The sequence below is a fragment of the Mixophyes fleayi genome, chromosome 2 (assembly GCF_038048845.1).
Source record: "Mixophyes fleayi isolate aMixFle1 chromosome 2, aMixFle1.hap1, whole genome shotgun sequence".
Taxonomy (NCBI): domain Eukaryota; kingdom Metazoa; phylum Chordata; class Amphibia; order Anura; family Limnodynastidae; genus Mixophyes; species Mixophyes fleayi.
The window spans coordinates 372,331,946-372,358,822 of record NC_134403.1 but is presented as its reverse complement, the minus strand read 5'-3'; the positions used below and the strand labels follow the sequence as shown (position 1 = coordinate 372,358,822).

Below are 26,877 nucleotides of genomic sequence, written 5' to 3'. Positions count from 1 at the left end.
TGTTTATTGGACAGAGTCTCTCAGAGTCCAAATCTCTGTAAAAATATCTCAGAGGAAACCACACTGCATGTGGAGAAACGTGTAGGATCTTACTATTTTTATGCAAATATAAGAACCATCATACCAATCTGGTGCAATAACAACTGGAAGAAGTCTACAAATATCTAAACTGTGGATTTAACTAATCCGATTCTGAAATCGGGAGCAAAGACTACTGTATGTGAGTACAAGAAACCGCAAGGTAACCGGCAGTAAAGAGTGGTGAGAGATCAGAGGCATGCTGCAGCCATCAGAGAACCTAACCCGTCACAGCCTGCCAGGTCCCACTGTCAATTTCTTCCCCGGGAAGCGAAATACTTGATTCTGGGTACCAACAGTGGATTAGATCCCATACAAAGTGGAGACATAAGAGTGGCATCATTTGTTATATTAACTATGTTTTAATAAAGTGATTTATATTATTTTGATCTGTGGTGGTATGAACATTTGGTATGAAAGTTTTACGCTTTTCATAGTTGTTATTTTTTCTTTTGTAAGTATTTAGGGATACACAACAATCCCCTAAAAGAGCAGCAATTATCATTATCAAGTTTATTGATTTGTGGCTATTTTAGAACTGTTTTATATATATTTTGATCTGTTGAACTATTATAACAAATTATAAATTAATTCCCCTACTGGGATTTCACAGAAGCGCCCAATCTTATCCATCCTTTTGGATAGGATAAAAAAATCTTTTTCTTTGTTAGACCAATACAGGGCTGATCTTTTACCCTTATATCTTCTAACTTTTTCTTTCATCAGCAAATATTTATGACGGGTTGCGTACGTGAAAGCGACATACCACGACATGATGGCAGCGATGGTGTAATCCCCAGCACTCTTCAGAGTGACTGCTTGAAAACCAGACTTGAAAGGAGTCCGACAAATAAAGATGTCTGGCGCCTAGACTGATGTCACTTTGAAGCCTGATTGTATTCTTGTTGGTGTTAAGGTGGTAATTTAAGGAGGCCTCGGCTGTACAATGTACTTTACAAAGGCTTGCACATTGTACAGCCGTGGCCTCCTTAACTTACCATCTTAACAGCAACAAGAATACAGTCAGGCTTCAAAGTGACGTCAGTCTAGGCGCCAGGCATCTTTATTAATCGGACTCCTTTCAAGTCTGGTTTTCAAGCAGTCACTCTGAAGAGTGCTGGGGATTACACCATCGCTGCCATCATGTTGTGGTATGTGCTATCGGAGATTTCAGTGTCATTTTGAAGACTACCACCGTTTATGACAGCAGTGAATATGTGTAATCAACTGCACACAAATGTTTTACTTCTACACTCAGCGGGTTTATCTTATAAATTACACTTATTGAAAGTCATATTCTGTAAAAATTTCCTCCATTTTTACATCCTGAAGCTTTACATGTAAGCTTAAAAGGACTTGGGTTGTAGAGTTGGCGCACACCTTACATTAAAAAGAAACTGCTGTTAAAAATAAAAAATGTTATAGTCCAAAAAGAAACAATGTGTATTGTATAAAATGGTGTTTAACTCTATTCACTTATATTCTACCTCCCTAATCCTGGGTGGGAAAACACATTAACAACCCCAATTTTAATTCTCGTTAACTTTATTTTATAGAATAATGACATAAATTGTATCTATATACAAAGTTAAATAAAACCTTTACTTAAAGAAAAATAATTCTTACACAATTTTGTTTTTGAGAAAATGGAATAATGACAATTCAACTCTATTCCACCTAATTTTTGGTAATGATTTGAATTACTTTTATTCTAGAGAAAATCAAGAGGGATCCCGTCTCGTATAAGACCAATTTCTTCACCAGCAAAACCTGCAGATCCAACAACACCAAGCTCAGTGCCAACCCTACCAGCAGCTGAGGAAGAGGACAATAGTCAACCACAAGAGTACTTTAATGTAATTCTCTATAAAGACATCTACACTATTTAAAATTCTGGAAATGAGAAGTTCTGTACAAACGTCATACTGTCACTAGGAATTTTCTGTGTTGTTCTTTGGATATTTCAAGTCAAAAAACTTCCCAAATAGGGGCAAGTTTGCGTTATGGTGTATTCCTCTCTGAACACGTCTCAATGTGAGTCATATTTGTTTAATGTCCAACAAAACACTGGTTTTATTACATCATGAACCTGGGTACATTTTTCCCACACTGACTGTCCAACTCAAAGAAAAGACACACAGGTAAAGACGGTTTATTTGATATTTTCTGCAGAATGCTTTATGGAATTGTCTCAATGTTGCTTTTATTTGGTAACGTAAAACAAACTACTACAAAAAGTAAACCCCAATACCAAATAAACATAACCACAGAAGAGTGTTTTCATTTTTTTAATTATTCCTTCATATTCAAACTTCACAAACAGTGTGAATTTTACAATACCTCAGAAAGTGAAACTTACAAAAAAGTGCTGGTAACATTTAAAAAATAAAAATAAACAAAAAAAACATCATCCTTTAGCAACATCGATAACTCTTCCACACAGAACAGAAAACTTGTAAAAGTTTTTTTTTTCGTATTTAAGGCGTAATACTTCTGTATAAAGTATATGCAAGAGATAAACTTTCACAGTATTCAAAAAATGTCACAATAGTCATATAATAGAATATTGAAGCGCTACAATTATGTTTTTTTATTTTTTTTTATATTTTTTTTGTCCTGTTTAAATAACAAATACAAATCACAGGTAAATATAGGTGTGAAAGATAAGAGGCTGATAATAGATGGCCTTAAGGGTTCTGCCACTGTTTGAAAAAAAAAAAAAGCTGTCAAGATGTGTGTAGTAATTCTATATTTTAAAGCACTTGATGAAAAAGGCGTATGCATTTTTTTAAAATCTTAAAAGTCTATATTTTTCTGTTCATTTACTTTTCCATAATTGACAAATGTTACTGAGCAAAAAAAAATAATAAAAGAAACTGAAAAACATCGAAAAGAAGTAACGATGGATGTTTCACCCAAACTGTCAGCTGTTGGCCTGCCTTCTGACAAAGACACGGTATGTTGGGGCGCTCAGTTGAGGGGTACCAAGCCCACAGACAAGCAGACAGATAGAGCGCCGGCCTGTTATGACGTCTTAATGGCTGATTTAATCACACTAATGGACATTAGTTTGTGGGGAATGGAAAAAGAAAAAATATATATCACTTTGCTGTTTCTTGTATTAAGTGCTTATTGACTCACGTGTAATGAGTAGTGACATATTCATGATCTGTGCAGGAACTAAATATACTTTATACTAATAATATCTTTTACAGTCCCGTGAACGCAATATGGATGATCCACATTTAATTTTCTTCTTAACATTCTTTAAAAATTACAGTAAGTTATATATCCTTCTGTAATTATTGGTTTTATTGGTTATTATTTTAGAGATGTAATCACAGTAAAGAATGTTAATTAACACACAAACTGCATTAAACGTCTCCGCGCTACATTACCGCGGGAAGTGTACACAGAGTAGAGGCAGCCATCTTGTGGGCTTAACCAAGGTTCAGCTTACTGATTTACTAAGAACAAGTGATCTTACGGAGTCGTGAGGCACATTATGCCTCGTGTCTCAGTAATGTCACAAGCACCAAGTCAACTTATAGGTGACATGGTCATGGCTGCCTCCATGGACAGATGAACGTCCTTATGTGAATGGCTGAAGTACCGACATGCTTTATTGACGGGAAAGGATGTACACACGTACGTCCAGCAGAATTATATTTCTGTGATGGCTCAGTCGGACAGGAGACAAATGGGCACTAAATGAAATTAAAAAACTGCTCCGGTCCTGGAATGAATGAGCAGAAAAAACAGAAATCAGACAGGGGACTCATTCTACAAAACACGAGTGTGATACTCCTACGTGTATAAGGTGCTCCGTGTGATAACAATGACACATAATGTGCCGTATTAAGGTGCTTCAAGAAGGTTTTCTTATTTATTTTGTTTTACATCACTCTCACACATTCCCCAACAAGCCCCAATTAAAAAAAACAAGGACGAAAATCAATGTATGAAAGGCAGGCCAAGAGCAGCTGGCACCCCTTGTATCAGCCAAGTACACAAGGGATATTGTACTGTTACCAGTAGATAAATTACCTTCAATTTGCAGTTTTATTTTTAACCAATTGTTGCTTTTTTCTGTTAAATACAAATATATACATGTCAACTCACACATACAGAATACATGAATGTATATATAAAGACATACATACAGTATATACGTATGTATATATACATATATGCTGCAGAAACACACTTGTAAAGCGGAAGAAAACTGAACAGTACCAAAAACAGTTAGTGAAAGGATGCGGCTGTTTTGATTTGCAATGCTTTGCCCATTTTATTTATTGTTTTTGCTCCTTAAAAACACTATTTCTTATTCTACTCCTCAAATCTTCTTTGAACTGAAATAGTAAAATAACGGCTGGAAATGACAGCTGTTCACTGCATGTGGATGACTGGTTAAATTCTGCTTGTTGCTCAGTTATCGTGCGTGATCCGGTATCGGAGGTTGTGACCTCTGTCTGGACTGTCTTGTGATGGAATCTGGAAAGTTTGGGTTTATTTCAATAGTATTTGGCAGGAGCTGAGTGAGCGGAGGTTGTGACCTGGTTTGTCTGTCCTTCAGTCCTCACCTGGTCATTTTCTCTTGGTTGTCCTACTACCCACAAATCCTTTCACCATTATGCCAGGTTCTTGAGCAGCCAACACGGTGTTAATAGCACCACATCGCGTCTTCTGGTTTAGCACCTCTTAATACTATGTCCGGTCGGTATTTGTTTTAATCAGACAATGGCTGATATATTGTAGTATATTATGTTTAATTAATAGTCCAAAACATTTTAGCTAAGATTTAAAGTATTCTGCATCCTGGCTTCTTGGTGAGTTAACCACTACTGCGAAATGCTGAAAGGGTTTGTGTACTCGGTTTTGGCTACTGGAACACTTTGGGTAATTAAATGATAGATCTTGTAGGTGAGGATTATACAAGGTGACATACAGACCAGAGCATCCTAACGAGTCTAGTTCTTAGCTTTCTCCATCCTGCATTTGGTCTTGAGTTGTAAAAAAAAAAAGTCATTTGGGAGGAAACCAAAGGTGGTTAAAATGATAAGATAATTAAAGTAAAAGAAAGAATATATTCAAGTCTTTAAGGAGGCAGTTTTCACAGTGAAATATATACATAAATCTGGCAGTGATGAAGTCTCTTAATCCTTAAGAATTGGGGAACATTTCAGAGTACAGCGATGGGTCCAACAGTCTCAGCAAGGTCATTGGAGGCCACATCTGTGTTAGGAAGCACTAAACGGGTCGATGGATCTAACTTTATCTGCAACAGCCGTCTAAGAAAAACCAAAATGGTACACCCTGGGTCCGATATTGATGAATAGGAATTAAAACATACAAGGGAAGCTAATGTCAGTAGATATGAACTGAGAAAGTGAATAAATGAGTTTAAGGCCACATTCTATGTTTCTAATTAAAATATGTATCGTGATGAGGACTAATGATATTTCAAGGTAGTGAAGAGATTCCTTATTTTCTAAAAAAGGCATAAAAGAGGACACTCAAGCCAAAAACTGTAAGAATGCACGAAAAACCTTGTGCCGGCCATTTCTACGGCTTGATTGTGACAGTTTTGTGCTAATTTCGAGGCGAAGACAGGTGGCGTGGGGGAAGGGGGCAGTGATGTTCCAGCTGGGTCACTTTAGAAGCAGAAACGAAGGCACGTACTAGAAACGGTGTGATTGCTCAGGGAAGTTACGTGGGAAGAAGAAAAGAAGCCCCCATTCAATATGCACTTAAAGCGCTTTTGTTGTGCTTTGTCTGATCTCACATTGAACAGGGGGGAGAAAGACCCTCTCAGTTTCACTCCCAAGTGACTGTGAATTTGGTTGCGTTTAATGCTCAGGATGGAGAAAGTACTGGGATGGTCTATGGATCTCCGCAGGTCAGCCTTTAGCATATTGCCACTTTTGTGTTTGACTGTTGTGGTGTCCCCTTCCTCATCTCCTCTTACTACAACCGTTGACGGTTCTACAATTCACACTGCTTAAAGTTGAATCATATTAATTATTAGTCTCTGTTTAGTAATAATCATGAAAACTAATTATCCCTAAATAATTCTGCAAACTCTGTTCCTCTATCCCACATGGACCACTTTATGCCAACTTTAAGCAGACGTGAAGGTTTTATGATTACTGTTACAAAACAAAATATAAATGTGTTATGATGTAAAAAGGAGATTCGGAGGGGCCACAGTTATTGTATGACTGGAAATTTTTATTTTTTACACTTAAACTCCAAGTCCAGTGTTTGACATCTCATAAATAATATCTTTCCTAATAAAAAAAAAATTAAAACTTGAAAACACAACAATCCCTTTTCTACGTCCTTTTCAACACAAAATTAACAGCAGTGGATACAAATATTATCTTAACAAGTACAAAAAAAAATGTTATCCCATCTTTAACACTCATTGACAAATCAGCTTTAATATCTCCGAACTGCAGCATATGCATAAGGGCAAACATAGATTGTTTCAAATTGTCTCTCCGTTTATTTGTATATTTTTTTTTCACTTTTTTTTTTTAATTAATGCCTTCACCAAAGAGATTAAAACAACAAAAACAAACAGTCTTATACCAATAAAATGCATTCAAAAATAGAAAATATTACACAACAAAAATAGGTTTCCTTCGTTTTTTTTTTCTTTTAAAAAAATCTGACATTTCTCATTTCAAGACAATTTCAGTCAAGGGCATACAATTGTAGGAACATTTCTGTGTGGTTAGTGACCCCCATTTTGTCGCATTGCAGGCCCCCCACCCACCCAAGAGAAGGGATTATTTGTAGAGTTTGCATGGAAGATGTTAAAGTGAACGCACAGCTGAAAACCGTAGAACACAACTTGCAGGCAATGAAAAATATTGATTACACCATAAATTATCATTTATCTTTCCAAATTGAAATACTTTTCTTGACAATGTTACAAAGGTGAAACAGAGGCCTCCTGTGCTGGCTTGGCCTTGAAAGTGTCCTACGCCTCTTTTTTTCCATATATAAGTTTAGTTTTTCAAAACTTTTTGGCCACAAGAAAGAACTGAATTTGCTTAAAATAAATGAGGTTGGGATTGGCTTAGTGACCTGACAGTAGCAGTTCTAGGGATAGAGCATATTAAATATTCTTGGACATATTTTGAAAGATTTAGCACCGTTGAATGAGTAACTTTAATACTGAGCTGCTAAGATGCCGCCGTTCATAACAAATAATATTTACAGCAGATAACGATACTCAGGTAACTTATCAGCAATTTGTGTGACTTGTGAAATTTTATTTTAGTAAAACGTGGAGCTGTGATGGAATTTTCCAACAGAGACAATGATCATCACATAGTGGAATATCCATCCTCAAACTGTGTTTTTATGTCTTATATGAAACATGGTTGTTCTCACTTGTCTATCTCAGAAAGTACAATACGCATGAATAACTTCAATTACAGGGTGACAAAAAAGGGTTAATAATCAGATTTTGTTTTCACTGAAGCCTGCAAGTGCGCTGTAATTGGTAGATTTAAAATCTTGGCATTTCCTAGAATCATTTTGGACACAATTTGACTGTGTAATATGGATGATTTTTCATAGCCTGGAGCTGCTCAACACCCTCTATAGTTTAAACAGTAAAACAGTGAAGAGGTTAAAGACAAACCCACAATATGGTACCAGGCACACCCTCTAGACCTAACGACGGCCTTATACCAGGCACACGTTCTAGACATAACCACGGCCTGGTACCAGGCACACCCTCTAGACATAACCACGGCATGGTACCAGGCACACCCTCTAGACATAACCACGGCATGGTACCAGGCACACCCTCTAGACATAACCACGGCATGGTACCAGGCACACCATCTAGACATAACCACAACAAGGTACCAGGCACACCCTCTAGACATAACCACGGCATGGTACCAGGCACACCCTCTAGACATAACCACGGCATGGTACCAGGCACACCCTCTAGACATAACCACGGCATGGTACCAGGCACACCATCTAGACATAACCACGGCATGGTACCAGGCACACCCTCTAGACATAACCACGGCATGGTACCAGGCACACCATCTACACATAACCACGGCATGGTACCAGGCACACCCTCTAGACATAACCACGGCATGGTACCAGGCACACCATCTAGACATAACCACGGCATGGTACCAGGCACACCATCTAGACATAACCACGGCATGGTACCAGGCACACCATCTAGACATAACCACGGCATGGTACCAGGCACACCCTCTAGACATAACCACGGCCTTATACCAGGCACACCCTCTAGACATAACCACGGCCTGATACCAGGCACACCTTCTAGAATAACCGTGGCATGGTACCAGGCACACCCTCTAGACATAACTACGGCCTGGTACCAGGCACACCGTCTACACGTAGTCATGGCATGGTACCAAGCATAATCTGTAGTGCATTCTCATCACAAAGAGCATCTGACAAAATAGTTTCTTCCTACTAGAATTATATAAAAAGCTAGAATATATATTGTAGTAATATGTACAATAAAATAAAAGAACAAACTCAATGCATTGTCTAAACACAATTCACCACAACCTGCAATGCGCTCCTGTCTTGGTACTGAAGGAATATACAATAACATAATAAAATGATTATATGATTAAAAAACATGAAATAGTGTTGTATTGAAAAGCTCCCTATAACTGGTAAGCGCTGTCTTGTCTCTTTGGCTGCCAGATGGGCGAGCGATACATAAATCCCCTGACAGCTCATAGTAAAACAAATTGATAAGGCTTCTTATCATACATTAAGCATATAAGTGCTCCGCACGCTTGCTCGCTGTACCTTACCATGCTGTCTGCCTTTGCCTGAAATGAAGCCTCCACTCTAATATTTGGTCTACAGTAGAATTACATATCAACAATGTGAAAAAAAAAAACACCAACAAAAAGTGAAAATCTAATAATATAACAAAAATGTTTTTGTTTTTTTTTTAAATTGAAGTCATCGCTTTTCACATGAACGGTTGATACTGCTTGTAAAGATTAAATACAAGGAACGGTGTTAGTAATTTAAAAAAAAATGTTAATCAAAAAATAATAATCTGTTGTATTTGTAACTAACGCTTTAGTGAAATTAGTGCTTCTGTGTGGACAGTGATTGACAGGGACATGGGGGGGGGGTTCCTAGCTCACGTTGTTACATTGTTTCAGATCTATCCAACATATACTACTGAAAATGTATGATACAGAAAGAGAAACGTGAATGGAGACCAGTGTTTTGGTCTTTCTGGCTGAGCCAAACTCACTGGTCGGTGGCTAAACCGGTGGTTTTACGTTGTGATACGACTGATACAAGGCAGTAAGGTGTTTTCTTTCTCGGTAAACTTGTACTAAGTTGGTGCAAGCGGAATCCCATTTCTACAACAATAAATATATTTGCTAAGTTGCTAATAGCTAGCAACACTCCCCCCTCGACACCAACACCAGACTATAGTTGCGAAAGTATTTTACGCAGAATCACAATTTGGTCAACTTCCAAACTCCGTTATTTTAATTTTTTTTTACAACTAAATATTATTCCCCATATTTTACAAGGGGAAAAAGTGCAATACTTCATTATTAGCACAGAAATAAACCTCTCAAATAAAAGCAGACGCCAACAAGCCAATGACTCAAGAAAGACCCCCCCGCTCTCCGCGGCTGAGACGAGGAAGAATGTAAACGACAGCAAGCAGTGGACTGGAGCCAAATGGGTATGTTTATTGTGATAATCCGAGTTCTATTCAGATACTGGCCAGTCGTACAGGGACACGACGCTGGGTGCAAAGTGAAATATTAATGGTGGACACGTAGCTAACGTGGGATCCAGTATATACAGAGCATGAAAGCACAGATGACAACTCATCAATCTATTCCTCCTGCCACGAGAGCCACGTTAGAGTGTGCGTGCTTTCTCTAATTCAGCAGCTCCAGCTGAAAGTATTAGTTGGAGTCTAGTGCAAATGTCATCTAATCACAGCTTTGCGGGCATAGGATCCCACCTCTCCAGACCAGCGGCCTTGTGCCTGACTTCAGTAGGATATTGCAGCAAGCAGCCATCAAGGAAAGCATAAGGCTGAGAGCTTTACGAAACACATTTTCCTAATAATTGCAGTACAAGTCTAGATTTGTCATCATTTGTCTGATCTGGTAGTTCTGACACATTTCTAAATGAGATTATGGCTGTTTAGTTTTAAACTCATTAGCGACTAGTGTCCCATTTCCAGAATAGGCGGAATTCATGAAAATCTGCAGAATTAGACGTGAACAATGTTTATCTCCTTTACATAAAACGTATCACAGATCAACAAAACAATTGCTATCAACCATTATTACATCATATCTGGACTGTGAGATCCACATAGGGTATCAATACTGGCTGTGAGCCTCTGTTTACCCTCGCCTCCAATCTAATCTCTCTAAAGTAGTTCTAGATATGGACTATTTTCATCCCTATTAAGCACTGTTTTCACATCTATGTCAGGAAGCACAAATTCAATTTAGAATCACACAACGCTACATTTTAAAATGCAATTGGCATCAAAGTTAGTGTACTTGTTGGTTACTGGTAAACAGTCGCCGTTTAATGTCAGAAGTCCGATGAGTAGGTCAACATTCCGACCTCAATAAATGCCCCTAGGTTTCCTTTTGAAGGATCGGCTTTCACTATTGGAGGGTGTTTATTGGGGCGATCATTTACATATAAATACAAGTGTAAGATTAGGGGGAGGGAAGGAAGGCAATCAGTCTATTTATATCTAGGAAGATCAGCTTTTTTTTTTTTAATAAAGTGGGTTAAACCCATTCCAGCTTTGTAGCTAGTGTCATCATCTCTCTATCTCTCGGCCTGTGCAATGACTTGTCAGTAGTGCAATGCAGTGCAGTCAAACTTAGTGCAATAATAAAAAAAAACAACATATAACAACAAAAGCAAAGAGCAAACTCACAAACCAGAGAGAACTGACGGAAGAAGATTGGCTGATTACCAAAACAAACATAAATAACGGGAGCCCCATAATCTCTCAACACTGATTAATGCTATGGGAGATCCTTTCCTTGCGTAGTACCTTAAGCAACCCAAGGGACAGTGATTACTATGACGGTGCTGGGTCCCTTGTTTAAGTGCAATGGGGTCATGGGAAGCAATTTAATTACATCTGCAGGTATGGCGACCTTATAGATCTAAAAAGGATTCCATCACTAAGCTGGCATTGCGGGATGTGGAATTGGGATCACTTTGTCTCTCAGCGCCATGCGCCGTTCCCCGGCAGAGAACTTTCCTCATCAAACTGTTACATCCTGTGTTGAATAACTGGTCTAATAAAATGGGATTACAACATTGTCATCATGAAATACACAATATTGACTGATGTAAGCGTAGCGACTTCATGTAGAGGTGCTAATCACTAGTTACATGGTGAATTGAGGCCATCTTCTAAATTAGTGCAAAATATTTCTTAAGGAGACATTACAAGTTAATGAAAGTATAGTGTATATTGCTCTCTATCAATTAGGGTATACATGGAAAGAATGTTTACAATGAAAAATGAGAGATGGCGGTGCACGGGTGGATTCTTAATGGTAGTATGAAATTATTCTCCACTCTTCATACTGATACAAGGAAGCAAATCAGTCTCAAACTAAACTGTCACCTTAAAATGAAAAAGATAAATGTTAGTCTGTGTAGTAGGGCTCCGCAGTGGAAGACAGGCACAAGGGACTTCACTCCATTCAAACTTGTTACTAAATACTAAGCTCTTTGGAGAGAGAAGATCGTATTTACTGAATGTGCACTACAAATGTCACTGTGCATTACTTGTGCTCGGAACCTATATGTAGCTATAGTTTTTCAATGTCACACAAAATTATAGTGTCAAGTTATCACATGTTCGCGCTGGACACATGTATCCCATGAATAAATAAGACTAAGATATGTCACGTGCTTAACGTGTCAGTATAGTGTATTTCATCTTGTAAAAAGGAACATTCATCTAAACCCACTGCAGGCACCAATTATCGGCCTATCAATCCACTAGGATCTGAAGCATGATGTCCCTAGTTACCAATGAATTGGTAGGCTGCAGTCTCATCGTACGAGATGGAGATAGATTTGCTGTAAGTCAATGTAAGTTTACATAAATGTTGATAACTTCTTCCAATTATAAATAGAAATATCTAACATTTCTCAAACCTTTTCCCACAGACATTTAAAGTTATATGCCATCCTCTGTATCGGATAAAAGCATTTCCTGTAGGCCTGACAACAATATGACAACAATAAAATGCTTTTAGGAAGTAGTTATTGTATAGACATGTGATATTCTGTTAGTCTCTAATGTACAGGAAGGTCGGTGGGGTAAAACTGTAATTTCAATTTTACATCTTGCAAGTTATTTCCCCATGTATTCTGACAATGCACTTTAAGAGTTGTCTGCACAAGTATATATATTATAATGTACTGAATACAGAATAATACCTTGGCCTGTGATGTAAGCTTTGCACTATATGTTAGTACATCACTGTTATCCATAGCAGCTGTTGACATTAATAGTGTTTATTGTAATATTTATGTCACATCATACATATCATTCCTTTGATCTTGGTAGCAGACTCTGAAATATGTAGTATTGTTCTAATCATTTTAGAAAAAAAAACTGCTGCAGCTTCAACAGACACAATCTATTGCGTAGTAGCAGAGACTAATGGATAATGACACTAGGCTAATGGCCAGCAGCAAACGATCCAGCCATAATAATGATGGAAAGGTTTGAGAAAGTCAGAGACATCTAGTGGATGAAAATGAGAATGCAGCGGACTGTGGGATGTTACACAGTCCTGAAAGATGCTGAACCTTTCATTATCTGTTCATGTATCTTTCCTATATCTGCTTTTCTGAAGATAGTTACAGCAAATCACAGCACATCTAACATGATCTCCAAGGCTCTAAGAAGAAATATGAGACTGTATCATACTCAAGACACAAGACACAGACAATTAATACATGTGTGTTATTCTGAAACAGTGACTGTAGTGCAAGCAATCAGAGACATCTTTTTATTTTAAATGGCACTTTCCACACTCTCTATATTACTTCAATATCTTGCAGACTGAATTGTTCACATGAATATGGAAAGTGCAAATATGGTTGACCAACAGAGTTTCCAAATTATCTTACTTATTACAACTGTTCTTTGTTTTAAATATTTTTGTTTCTGTTTTAACAACACAAACTAGCTCAGTGTTTTCCTCAATTAAGCTAAAAGCCAAACCACTAAACAGGTTTCCATCTGTATCTGTAGCTCAGGGTGGCGCTAATTCTGCACAGAATTGCAGATTGAGGTTTCTAATCTGTTTCACAATGTCAGACTAATCTGTTTCACAATGTCAGACTAAATTAAATGTGCTGAATGGCCCATTCTAATAGAAATTGGTGAGTACAAGATTTCCAGCATCCTCTAGACCAGAGGTAGGAAACATGTGACTTAACAGGTGCTGAAGAACTACCAATGTCTAGCAATGCATGCTGGGCTATGTAGTTCCGCTACAGTTGATGAGCCATAGATTGCAAATTCTGATCAACACACTTGGTTTGAAATGGGAAATAATATTGATGAGTGAGTACCACAATCTTTCAGTGCATATATAATAATCCTATATGGTGAAACTAGATTGGAATCTAATAATACGCATTCGATCTGAAAGCTAATTAGTTTACTACAAGCAAACATTTTGCATTGTGACACAGGACTCAAGATTTGCATTTGTAGCAGAAGTTTATATAAATTTTACGCACATCCTTTTAGGGTTTTTTCTATACTTCCAGCAATATTGTATATTCCTATCTTAATAATGCTAATTATATGCAACAACTATAAGGAAAATGCTTCCAATGAGATTATAACATAGTTACAGTTATAATTTAGAGATATTTTCATGGTAAATTATTGATAATGGTCCTGTGCCTCCAGCTTCCGTCCTCTATCTAAAGGCATTTACACAAGAGCATAAAAACATGCATTTTGTAAACATGTACATTGTAGAACATGCACATTTGCTATGATGGGTAAACATCCCCACATTAGGTTTTATGCACCTCTATCAATGCACTGTATTAGAAAACACATTCTCATAAAAGTAGGATTTGGGTTCTTACTTCCCCGAATTTAAAAAAATGTGCATATAGCTTTACATATCAGCAGATATACACATGCTTCACACGTATTTAGAATACATCTGCATTTTTATGGCACGTGTGAAAAGGCCCTAACTGGATTCTAAAGCCACTGGTGTGAGCCGAGCCTGACTGGCAGGATGCAGGGGTGATATAGTCCTGAAATCTGTCGGATTATTTTTCCTTTATCATAAGGTATCGCATTCATTCCACTTTGTGGTTTTCATTAGTGGACCAAAGCCCATGTTTATCTACTAGCTAACATGGTGCAAATCTGGTTCCAATATCCGGTATAGATAAAATATAACACCTACACGATTTGGAAATCGGGTTTAGGGACTGTCTTTGAGAAGTGTAGAATTGCATATAGTAATGCAGAATTTGCATAAAACATATCTGATCAATGCTGCAAGTCAGGAAAAAAAAATAATAATATTATAATTTTCCTGTTATTTTATAACAGGATGTGAAAATCAGAATGTCTCAGAGACTGTGTTTGCTTAAAGCAAATAAAATTGGATTTTTGCTTACTCTATCATCAAGTTTATGTTGTACGACATTAAGGCTGGTGTCACACGTGCGTTTTGGAAGCAGCATTTTATATGTTAGTAAAAAGCAGCAGGTATCTGCTTGTAAATCATATCACTTTGATCTATAGGATCTGCTCTCTTTGCTGGTTGTTTCTAGTTTCTAGAGCACATGAACGCTACTATGTAGCGTTTTTACCTAGCAGACAAAAGAGCTGCTGAAGTCTGGGTCTATCGAAATGGATGTAAAAGACTCAAACATGTAACACATGAGCTGTAAGGGCTATTGAAGTATCAAATCAGCGTTTTTCCTAGTGGATAATTAATGCTCACAAACACTTAAGAAAATGCTCCTAAAATATTTGGGAGCATCTGCAGGCAGCAGGAATACGTTGTTTCTAAACCGCTGGTATGACACCATGCTGAGTTTAACTGGCTAACTTGGATCATGCAATGCATTCTGTTTGCATATGCTGCTTTCTTATGATGCACCTCCCCTTAGTATAATTGCTTATCTGCTCTTATAAGCAGAGTCAGGTTAGGGTGTTGCTACTTTAATTAGTCCATGAGCAGATGCTCTCGGCAGATAACGGCGTACTAAAGAGAGGGAACGCTAAACATCACTGACACAAAAGAAGTTTTTCTAATAAAATAAATTGGAAAACTCAGTTAAATTTCCTTTTACACATAAAAATACACTAATTCTGCTTTAATGAATTGTACAAGGCAGCAAAGGACATATAATATTTGTATAAGTTATAATTATTTACAAAAATCCGAATAATTGAACCAGTACTATGTCAATCCCAACAGGCCTAGGAATACTCAGGAGTGAAACAAAGGAATAAGGGAACGGTGCAGCGATGAGCCGGGTACAAGAACGCTCTGATCTAGATAGCGCACTATACGGAGACACGTGGGAACCGTCACCACAAATCCGACATTCTATGTCCAAACGCTTTACTATGAACCCTAAAACATAAGCGGGGATGTTCTGGCCCCTCTATAACTTGTATAGCAACCATTGCCTACGCTCCTCCAGTGTGTCAGATGGCTTCAACATCCAGGGAATAAAGCTTCATGACTTACACCAGTGATAGGCAACAGACGGACCTCCTGAAGAAGGGAGTGCCACACATGTGGGCCTGGAGGGTATCATGTTGCCGATCACTGACTTAAATAGTGCATCAGAATAAAATGAAACGCTATAAAGCATCTGACACAGTCCCACGTCTTTACCACATGATCGGACAACATTATACCAGCACGGTAATCACAGGTGATAGATTAACAGTCCAGTAACGGAACAGGAGTAGCAGCCGTTCAACGTCTAAAGTCCACGGACAATAAGACAGGTTAGTGCTCTATAATTGTCATCATCACTTACTGAAACCTTTATACATGACCATTGGTTAAAACGTTCTGTGGCAGAAATTTGGATTATTGCAGTTTGAGAAATAACAATTTAAATAAGTCATATAATAATTTACACTTAATGAGTTTATATGACCTGGGAAAATGTAATTCAGATCTTACCAATGACATGTGGCCGATGACACGTGTCGGGGATTACAAATTGTAATTATGTTACAAATTACAGGGTTAAAGAAGTTTGTGATTAGGGGAGGTGGATGGGAGCCATGCAGAGGATTATATTATATCACACCAGGACTCCTCATCTAGAAAGTGGATTCAGTCATTGTATGATACAATACACTAGGAACCAGTAATACCATGGAGGTTCTCCTTAGTAAGGTAATTGGTTGAATATTGGTTCTTCCAAAAACATGGCTGCACCATTGCATGGAGATGACCGATCCAACGGGTCAATATATTTCTCTCAATGAGTTTGAATGGTGTGTAGGAATAATAGCAAGTATTAGAGTAAAACCTGTCTGACGGACTTGTATAACTTTGTTAATGGCAGATTCTACAATAATATTTGGATTGCACTGAATACATTTGAACCAATGGACACAACTGAGAAACCATTTACACTTCTCTTGTGCAGATTTCTTTGCAATTTGATTGGCGGGAAAAACGTTATTCTGGAAACGCTGTTAGAAGCACATAGAAAATATGGTGAATGTCAGATGAGGACGCCATCGTTTCAAAGTGCGCTCATCACCTCCACTTGATTACACTTCCAGCAAGCACGACACAAAGCAGCAAATGATTTGGATATAGGATTAGTCTTATTTCTGTCTTCCTAAGGGACCTATAAAACGAATGATCTCCTATTCCCACCCCATTTATACACTCAGTGTATGTCCGACTCCGCCAGCTAGACAGATTATCCTTCAATAATACCCTTAAATAATCAGACAGGTTAGTAAAGGTATTGTGAGGAAAGTATTGATGGCTTTCTCTATACTAAATCTACCGAACCCATAGCGAAACCCCTCTGGAACATCAGAGTTACTAAATGTATTATTGTTAGATGGTGGGGTGATCACACAGTAGATGGGGGTTCAGTGGAAGGCTGTGTTCTCCCTCCCTGGGGCCTAAATGCTCTTGAAATAACTGAGCTGAAGTTCTTACTGTTAAGCTACATAAATCATATTTCATTATTTTCCATACATGGGGCATTCAGCGCTTTCAAACTATATGTTTGTTCTGTTATGGTCTTTAGTGCATGAAACTATGTCCACTAAGCATCCTACTGAAGCCTCTAATCAGTACCCGGAGCAGCTGAAGGTCTTTCATGATGGGTTTGACAAACACTATGAAACGAGGGTCCTAGACATTTTTGCAAGAATAGATTGGAACCTTCAGTACCTGCCATACTTTGCAATCATTCAAGTGAATAAAAGCAGCCCGTTCCTTTACCAGCTCGGGGGAGATCAGTGTAATGCTGGGTCAACAACAATTAAACATATTTAACTTGGAGATCCAATCAAATATAGGACAAATTAGGGGCCTCAAAACAGACTTGGGATAGTTTCTCCAAAACACAAGTGTTTGGAAAGAAAAACTGGGTCCGATGCTTGATAAGAGGAACGGCCTGCTTTCAATGACATCCTAATGATTAAAACGATTAAATTGACACAAGATGACATGACATAATCCGCCCTCACCCCATTGGGTAATCCCTCGCTCATATTTCATAGAACAGATGCGCCATCAGAACTGCGCCATAGTGAAACTCCAAGCTGTAAGTGAAGGTGCCAAAATAATAAGGATATGTTTCTATACCTCAGATGTCTGTGACATTGGTTCTGCAGACACAGTACTTGTGTGTCCTTATCCTGTACTGCATCAGGAACTCAGATAATGACGTGAACAGACAGGAATTTTCAACATTTTTTGCTTCTGTCACTGCAGGTTATTTGCTTTTTTTTAAAAAAAAAAACAAAGAAAAAAACAGCCAAATATTTTGCCCTTATGTACTTGATGTTGCTCTCTCAGTTCCTTCTCGTCTTCAGCTGCAAATGAAATTCATGGACGGGTAGGAGGGTGAAGAGAGGGGGATTATGGGTATTCAGATAGACCAGACTGGGACCAAAGAAGTGACTGCCCACTCCGGTTCTGGGTACTAACTTCCTGGGACCTCTCATTCCAGCCTCTTACAACTGACCGTTCCACCAACCCACCTCCCCCCTTTCCCCCCTAAGAAAAACAAAAGAAAAGAAAAAAAAAAATTAATGCCGCAGAAGCCAATGGGGAAAAAAATAATAAAATAAGAGCGCAGTTTTTATCCATCAGATACTGTGAAGTCTGAGCGGGTAAATGCAGAAAAATGTCCACCGGATTGAAAGTAAAAAGCAATGGGAAAACAAAAACACTGTAGGCGGCACGGTAAGAGACAGCAGGCCTTTTTTAATATTTTGTTATATTATTTGTTTTTTTTTGTAGTGCTCTACACAAGTGGAAAAGGGTTCAGTTTTTATTTTTGTAACTTTTTCATGATTTATTTTTTTTTCACGTGTCTTTTTGTATTTTTTTTTTTAAGAAGGATTGTATTTAGAGGCCAGTAGTTTGAATTCCAACCAGTGGAATCCAGGTAAATCTACCAGGCCTTAAGGCCACCATCTGAGGGAGACTGGATAAAATATATATGCAGGTTATATATCTTGATATATATAGATATATATATTCACCCACTCTCCGGAAATGTACCAGCAGGCAATACAGTTCTTCATGTAGTACAAAATGTCAAAAAAAAAAGAAAAACAAAAAACCCTAAAAATAAAAACAAAACTCTTTAAATTCTAGTGCCATAGCTTTTGTTTTTGTTCGTAACAATGGATGGTATTTATCCGTCTGAAACGTGCATTCTCATGTGGTCGTTAAACTGCTCGATTTGGTCAAACTTAGCTGGACAGACTGAGCAAACGTACGTTGTGCCCTCAGAGCAGCCGGAGGCCCCGCTGTTTGGAGGCCCAGAACGAGGGAGGAGAGGTGGGCCGGGAGTTGGAGCAGCGGTGGGGGGTGGAGCCAGTGATGGTGTTGGTACTAAGGCAGAGACCAAAATTGGAGCTGGAACTAAGGCTGGAGTTGGAGCCAAAACTGGACCAGGAGCCAAAACCGGAGTCGGAGGCAACACCGGAGTCGGAGGCAAGACCAGCGCTGGGGCCAAGCTGGGAGCTGGGGGCAACCCTTGTCCTGGAGTGGAGGCTGGAGCTGAGCCTGGCGGTGGAACGGGGACTGGGATGCTGGCAGTGCCGTTGGAAGCGCTGTGGAGGGCCACGTGTCTTTCCAGCAGCGTTTTGTGAGAAAACTTCTTTTTGCAAATGTAGCACTCGTAGGATTTCTCTCCCCGATGCAGGCGCATGTGCACATTAAGGGAGCTCTTTTGGGTGAAGCGCTTGTTGCAGATGCTGCACTGGTAGGCCCTCACGCCAGTGTGCGTCACCATGTGTTTGATCAGGTAATCCTTTAAGGAAAACGACCTCCAGCAGATGCTACACTGGTGCGGCTTCTCGCCTTTTGTACGGTGTCAATATGGAGGGAGAGAGAAAACAAATGAAGTCAGTACAACTGAGAATAATCAGCTCACTTTGTGCATAGGCTGTAAGCACAGATGTTAGAATATTTAGCATTGTGAATGTATACCACGCCTTATAATAGCACAACAGGGAGATATAAAAAAGGTTGCTTCCGAAAATGCCACTTTTTCTTCTTTAAAGAAAACAAACAACAAAAACACCACATTGTTAAGTCAGAATCTGTTACATCCTGTCTAATTAGACATTTATGGCTGGATTGGGAGTTAGGACACTGCTAGAATGTCACAATTTACACAGGATCAAGCAATTAGACACCTTGTTACTAAACATGACAATGCTACAGCCAGGCAACGAGAACAGCCGCATTCCACGGGTGACATGGCAATGGACAGATCAATCATTTATTGACAATGTGATTTACAGCTTCTATAGATTTTATCATACAATAATTAGCACACCTCCCCATGTTCCATTGTGAGTCTCCTACAAAAAGATCTATATGTAAAAATTATTACTCCTGGATTACTGCAAAATGTGTGTCTTGCACCGTCATTATAAACCACAATGTTGTTTCATTAGGTGTCTAATACTTTTATGCTTCAAGAGAAAGTGTGGGCAGGGTGAACCTCATCGGTGGAGTGTGAGGTTGTCCTCGTCTTGTTGGAGTGAGGGTTGTTGTTGTCTTGTTGGAGTGAGAGTTGGCCTTGTCTTGGTTTAAGTGAGGGTTGGCCTCGTCACAGTGGAGTGAGGGTTGGCCTCGTCGGTGGAGTGAGATGGGGGGGTGAGGTAGGCATGAAGGAGTGAGCCTCGACAGTAGAGTGAGGGTGGGTTAAGTGGACGTCGTTGGTGAAGCGAGAGCTGGCAAGATGGATCATGTCAATGTAGTGAGAGTGGTTAAGGTAGACGTGAGGATGGGTGAGGTGGACCTAGTCGGTAAAGTGAGGTGGGCTAGCTGTACCTCATCAGTAGAGGGAGGTAGGCTAGCTGGACCATGTCAATGGAGAAAGAGTGGGTGCAGTGGGCCTCAATGTCAGAGTGAGGACGGGTGAGATGGACCTCATCAGTAGATTGAGAGAGGGTGAGGGGGACCATGTCAATGGAGTGAGGGTGGACAAGATGGGCCTCGATGGTGGAGTGAGGGTGGACAAGGTGGGCTTCAATGGTGGAGTGTGGAGTGAGGGTGGGCAAGGTGGGCCTCGTCAGTGGAGTGAGGGTGGGAGAGGTGGACAAATATAATAATACATATAATCTGAATAATGGGAGGATTAGAACAATACATTTAAAATACTGTAATGTTAATTTATTAAGATAACTCAACTAAAAAAACAGTAAAGGATGGTTTAAGATTTCAATATATTTTTCTAAAACAATCCCGTGTACGTGCTTTATGCTTCAGTTCCCTGCTTCCTTTCAAAGAGGTAATGACTGCAAGGCTAGATATGACTTCCCTCTGGTTGATCGAGGAGACATTACACTACTGCAGGCAGCATTATAAGGGACACATCCCTATGGCCACGTCACTTAGTGGTCACAAAATTCTAAATCTCTGTGTAATCCACTTGATGCACTTTGGGACTTTGACTTCTGGGACCTCTAGTGAACGTCGCTGAGGGAGGGACAGTGAGATCCACATTCAGCAGGAGAATTGTTTCCTAGTAAACAAGCTGAAGTCATATCCAGCCATGAAGCTGCTAAAGCTATGACAGGAAGCTGTAACTGGAAAAGTATTTGTGCTGGTAAGAAAATGCTATTAATCGTACATAATCTTTTATAATATTTTAGTGGAATATCCTAGACCTGAGCTATGTGGTCTTACCCGTATGTACAAACATGTGCTTGACGTAATTCTGTTTGGCGGTGAAGGTTTTGTTGCAGAGGGTGCACTCATAAGGCTTCTTTTCTCCCTGTCCGCTGGCTGTGCTGAGTCCTCCTTGGGATTGTTGGTTTTGAATTTGGGAAGAATATGCAGCCTGGGGAACCGTCACAAACTGTGTTTGCTGACCAGCCAGAGGCTGAGGCAGGCTAAAGAGGAATGGCTTGGGACCACCCCCTGCTGCCTGCGCGGTAAAGAGGGTCGGAAGGTAAGTATTGCCAGCTGTGCCAATGACCTGGGTATTACTGGTCAGAGTTAGTGGCATTCTCAGATTGCTGGTGAGTGTTTCCGTCTGGCGTAAGTACAATTGAGTGGTTGGCAATGTTTGCGCAATTGACTGGGTGACGGAAGTCTGTAGGACCTCTTTTTCGGTGCTATTGCTAACACTAAGCACTGTGCTGTCCATGTCAATGTTATTTCTCCTCTCAGGGTAGCAAGAGCTGGTATCTAAGTGCTGTTGGTTCTGGTTTTCTATGCATTCGGTGGGCAAGTTGTTGGACTCTGCTTGGGAAGGGTCCTGTTGTCCCTCTCGCACGAGGCTAGGCATAAACTGCTGCTCCACAGAGTCAGGCTCTGTGCCAATGGATGAGCTTACTCCAGAGTCAAAGCTTTCCCCTTTTGGCTCGCTCTCTGTGCCTTCAGCTTGATCAGTGTCCTCAGTACACTCTTCTGACTCATTGCGTTCGAGACCCTGTGGCCTCTGTTGCCCATAGTAGTCATAGTCATCTTCCACCTCTTGTTTTATGTGTATGTTTCCCATCAATGTCTGAATACGGACTGGACGTGGCTGCTTGCGGCAGTGGGTGGTCTCTGGAGTGGTTGTGAGGTACCTCTCCATCCGCTGGGAGCGTTGATGTATGCGGGTGATCCAGCTAGGCTCCTCTATGTGATGTTGTCTAGGTAACCCTAAAGCAGTCTCGTGGTGGCTCACCAGAGCTCCACTGTAAAAGGAACGTTCCCCACTGCCATTCTGCATGGAACATGTGTATAAGGCAGAGTAGATCCTGTCTACACTGTGCTGACGATGGCTCTGCAGGAAGCCAGATTCTGTGTCACTGCTCTGGCCAGAGGTCCCTGATTCTGGAGTTCCCCTGGGCGTCTCTTGGCCAGAGTCCTGTATCAGAGGATATACCCCGCCTACGTTTTGTGAGACAATCCGCGTGCATTCATCAATGACCGCTTTTATCTGCAGGATGCTAGCAGCTGTCAGGATCTGAAGTGCCTCTGATTGGGAGACCCGGAGCACCCCACTGTACATGAAGTCAATGAGCTTCTGCACTGCATGGACAGACACCACCGAAGGAATTTCGATGTCGCTGTATCCTAGCAATAGCTTGTCCTGGAAGAATGGACTGCCAGCGGCCAGCACGCAGCGGTGGGCCCGCAGCATGCTTCCGTGGATTCGCACCGTCACGTCACAGAAGTGGCCACGGTTGCGCTGCTCGTTGAGTGTCTCGAGCACGGAATTGCTGAAGTTGTGAAGGTTGATACTGTGAATGCGCTCTGTCATCCCCTTGCAACTGATGTCACCTGTGAGGAAGACAAAGAGGAAGAGTTAAATCAAAGTCACACAGTTATATAATAACATAAAGTGCTTTACGCAACGTTTCTGCAGTGACACCTTCAGAGAGTTATTAGTTTGTGAATGAATACCAATCTGAAGCCTAATAGTCTGTGATACATCAGTATTACATTCCAGCAGGGCTTGAAAATACCACATGGTGGCAGCAGAGATCCTTTCTATATCTGATCCAAGATTTTACATTTCAAGACAAGCATAACCTGGAAGTGGCAAGTTTCCAGTGAATGGAAAAAGACACTAATAACTTCCTAAACGCATTAACGCAATGTTCCTGTTTCAAAAGAAGGTTCAATGATAAAATATGCGCTCATTTTCATTTACATAATTATGATGCATTAAATTATCACCAAATTATTATGCATGAAATTATCACCACATTAGCACAAATTCGGCACCGGAGAAGTTTACATCCGAGATGTCTGAGATCTCACAAACAAGTCACTGACGTCCAGCATATTACCGCTATACAAATGATAAGGGGATAAGCATTACTGAGAGCTTGAGGTGCCCATCTCATGCCTCTCACACTGGCACCTAACGGGGGTCTCTGCTCTGTGCCCACCTACTGGCAGAGGTCTCACACTAACAAACTTCACCAGCTTGATGCCCATGAACATGTTCATAGTACAATGTTTCTGGAGTTCCCCTGGGCGTCTCTTGGCCAGAGTCCTGGCCAACTGATAATTTGCGGCTCATTTTCAGCATTTGAGGTTCGATGTTTGCATTTTCATTGAAATTTAGATTTTAAAATATTTCGATTTTTAAATACTATTTACATAATATTTTGAAATAATAGTAATGTATCTATGCCCAACGTCTGAAGGGAATATGAGGAAGACCGATGTAAACAGCTGGTGAGTGATCAGTAATGGCTGCTGGAACTTCTATAGTATTACTTCTCTGATCTGTTTTCAGCATCTTCTTGTTGTTCTCGTTGTTCATTATAAACAGTTAAAATGTATAATTTCAGGCGTGAACGTGAGAGGCTGGAACATGCTGGAAACTTGCTTGACTTACTGTAATTTAGCTCTATTTTAATCAATCTCAATTCAAAGAAATTCCGCTAAATGTTCACATTTTTGTACCGATTCGATAAACTGGTTCGAGCGTTTCTGCTAACTGGTACCTGGTATGGATACTGACTCCCGGATCTCACCCCTTACATGCCCCCTGGTAGTCAGTATCTTCTGGTCTATCCTGCACCCAGCAGTGCTGCATGAATTTAGATTGTAAGCTCTCCTTCCTATTGTGTCTCCAAGTTTGTGCTATCTGGGATCCCTGGCTGACATCTTCACTTAGTTCTGATCCCTTGAGATAACATATGCTTGTTTATATTATATTTGTAGATTGTGTGTAATGTGTCTGTTTACAGTCACATGCAGAGCGGTTATAAGTAACGCCTATTGAAAGTATATGTTACACATATGTAATTGTAATAATAACCTGTATTCACCGCTTACTCTGTGCAGCACGGCAGGGAAAAGTGATAATAATAAGAAAACTGAGTCACTCGCTAGTTATTAACCAGTATAACTCCATCCGCTAAGTATTGCAGGGAGAAAATATTACATTGTAAACTCAGCAAATGAGGGAGCCTTTAAATTGTATATCTGGGATCAGTTCACCTCCTTATCATCATTCTTTATGGTCTGCTGGTCTGGGTCTCTCTAGTTTGAATGAAGTGGGGATAGAACATCCTGCATATAGGTAATATATACCGTACTATAACACAACTACGTACATCTCTGTTTAGGATGGAGTGGGGATAGAACATCCTGCATATAGGTAATATATACCGTACTATAACACAACTACGTACATCTCTGTTTAGGATGGAGTGGGGATAGAACATCCTCCATATAGGTAATATATACTGTACTATAACACAACTACGTACATCTCTGTTTAGGATGGAGTGGGGATAGAACATCCTGCATATAGGTAATATATACCGTACTATAACACAACTACGTACATCTCTGTTTAGGATGGAGTGGGGATAGAACATCCTCCATATAGGTAATATATACTGTACTATAACACAACTACATACATCTCTGTTTAGGATGGAGTGGGGATAGAACATCCTGCATATAGGTAATATATACCGTACTATAACACAACTACATACATCTCTGTTTAGGATGGAGTGGGGATAGAACATCCTGCATATAGGTAATATATACTGTACTATAACACAACTACATACATCTCTGTTTAGGATGGAGTGGGGATAGAACATCCTTCATATAGGTAATATATACTGTACTATAACACAACTACGTACATCTCTGTTTAGGATGGAGTGGGGATAGAACATCCTGCATATAGGTAATATATACCGTACTATAACACAACTACGTACATCTCTGTTTAGGATGGAGTGGGGATAGAACATCCTGCATATAGGTAATATATACTGTACTATAGCACAACTTCGTACATCTCTGTTTAGGATAGAGTGGGGATAGAACATCCTCCATATAGGTAATATATACCGTACTATAACACAACTACATACATCTCTGTTTAGGATGGAGTGGGGATAGAACATCCTGCATATAGGTAATATATACCGTACTATAACACAACTACGTACATCTCTGTTTAGGATGGAGTGGGGATAGAACATCCTCCATATAGGTAATATATACTGTACTATAACACAACTACGTACATCTCTGTTTAGGATGAAGTGGGGATATTACATCCTTCATATAGGTAATATATACTGTACTATAACACAACTACGTACATCTCTGTTTAGGATGAAGTGGGGATATAACATCCTCCATATAGGTAATATATACTGTACTATAACACAACTACGTATATCTCTGTTTAGGATGAAGTGGGGATATAACATCCTCCATATAGGTAATATATACTGTACTATAGCACAACTACGTACATCTCTGTTTAGGATGGAGTGGGGATAGAACATCCTGCATATAGGTAATATATACCGTACTATAACACAACTACGTACATCTCTGTTTAGGATGGAGTGGGGATAGAACATCCTGCATATAGGTAATATATACTGTACTATAGCACAACTACGTACATCTCTGTTTAGGATGGAGTGGGGATAGAACATCCTGCATATAGGTAATATATACTGTACTATAACACAACTACGTACATCTCTGTTTAGGATGGAGTGGGGATAGAACATCCTGCATATAGGTAATATATACTGTACTATAACACAACTACGTACATCTCTGTTTAGGATGGAGTGGGGATAGAACATCCTGCATATAGGTAATATATACTGTACTATAGCACAACTACGTACATCTCTGTTTAGGATGGAGTGGGGATAGAACATCCTGCATATAGGTAATATATACTGTACTATAACACAACTACGTACATCTCTGTTTAGGATGGAGTGGGGATAGAACATCCTGCGTATAGGTAATATATACCGTACTATAGCACAACTATGTGTATCGCCGTTTCCAGGCAATTTTCCTTCGTACTCGGCACATTCTGGCCCTGTAGCGATGGATTGTGAACAGGTGAGAGCTCTGGTATCATATATCAGTTTCACTGAGCATAAAAATATTATTCATTTTAGACACCATAAAAAGCAAATTGAATATTCCCTGAAAACTGATTTTTACTGGTTTATAGGACAAGGAGAAGCAGTATTAC

At 39.6% G+C, this 26,877-nt stretch overlaps 2 protein-coding genes and 1 long non-coding RNA gene across 10 annotated transcripts in view; 1 reads left to right on the top strand and 2 right to left on the bottom strand.

Moving 5' to 3' along the window:
- The window catches only part of TIGIT (T cell immunoreceptor with Ig and ITIM domains), a 36,835-nt gene extending 33,885 nt beyond the window's left edge, over positions 1-2,950 (top strand). Inside the window, exon 4 of one of the 2 annotated variants that reach the window (XM_075197400.1) lies at positions 1,794-2,950. In XM_075197400.1, the coding sequence (XP_075053501.1) occupies positions 1,794-1,967 (174 nt within the window). In that variant the 3' untranslated portion in view covers positions 1,968-2,950. Of the gene's footprint in view, positions 1-804; positions 1,042-1,793 lie in introns of those variants that run through there. The other variant, XM_075197401.1, reaches the window with a different exon arrangement.
- A 4,921-nt stretch (positions 2,951-7,871) lies between these two features.
- On the bottom strand, positions 7,872-14,756 carry LOC142139625 (uncharacterized). Its single transcript, XR_012688243.1, has 2 exons — positions 11,389-14,756; positions 7,872-11,317 (listed from the first exon to the last, which is right to left on the bottom strand). It is a non-coding gene; the product is annotated as an uncharacterized LOC142139625 (long non-coding RNA).
- Positions 14,757-18,471: 3,715 nt separating this feature from the next.
- ZBTB20 (zinc finger and BTB domain containing 20) overlaps positions 18,472-26,877 on the bottom strand; it is a 656,370-nt gene continuing 647,964 nt past the window's right edge. For all 7 annotated transcript variants that reach the window (XM_075197396.1, XM_075197393.1, XM_075197397.1 and 4 more), the window contains 2 exons: positions 21,576-23,162; positions 18,472-19,736 (listed from right to left, as the gene is read on the bottom strand). In XM_075197396.1, coding sequence (XP_075053497.1) covers positions 19,066-19,736; positions 21,576-23,142 — 2,238 coding nt within the window. In that variant the 5' untranslated portion in view covers positions 23,143-23,162 and the 3' untranslated portion in view covers positions 18,472-19,065. The remainder of the gene's footprint in view (positions 19,737-21,575; positions 23,163-26,877) is intronic.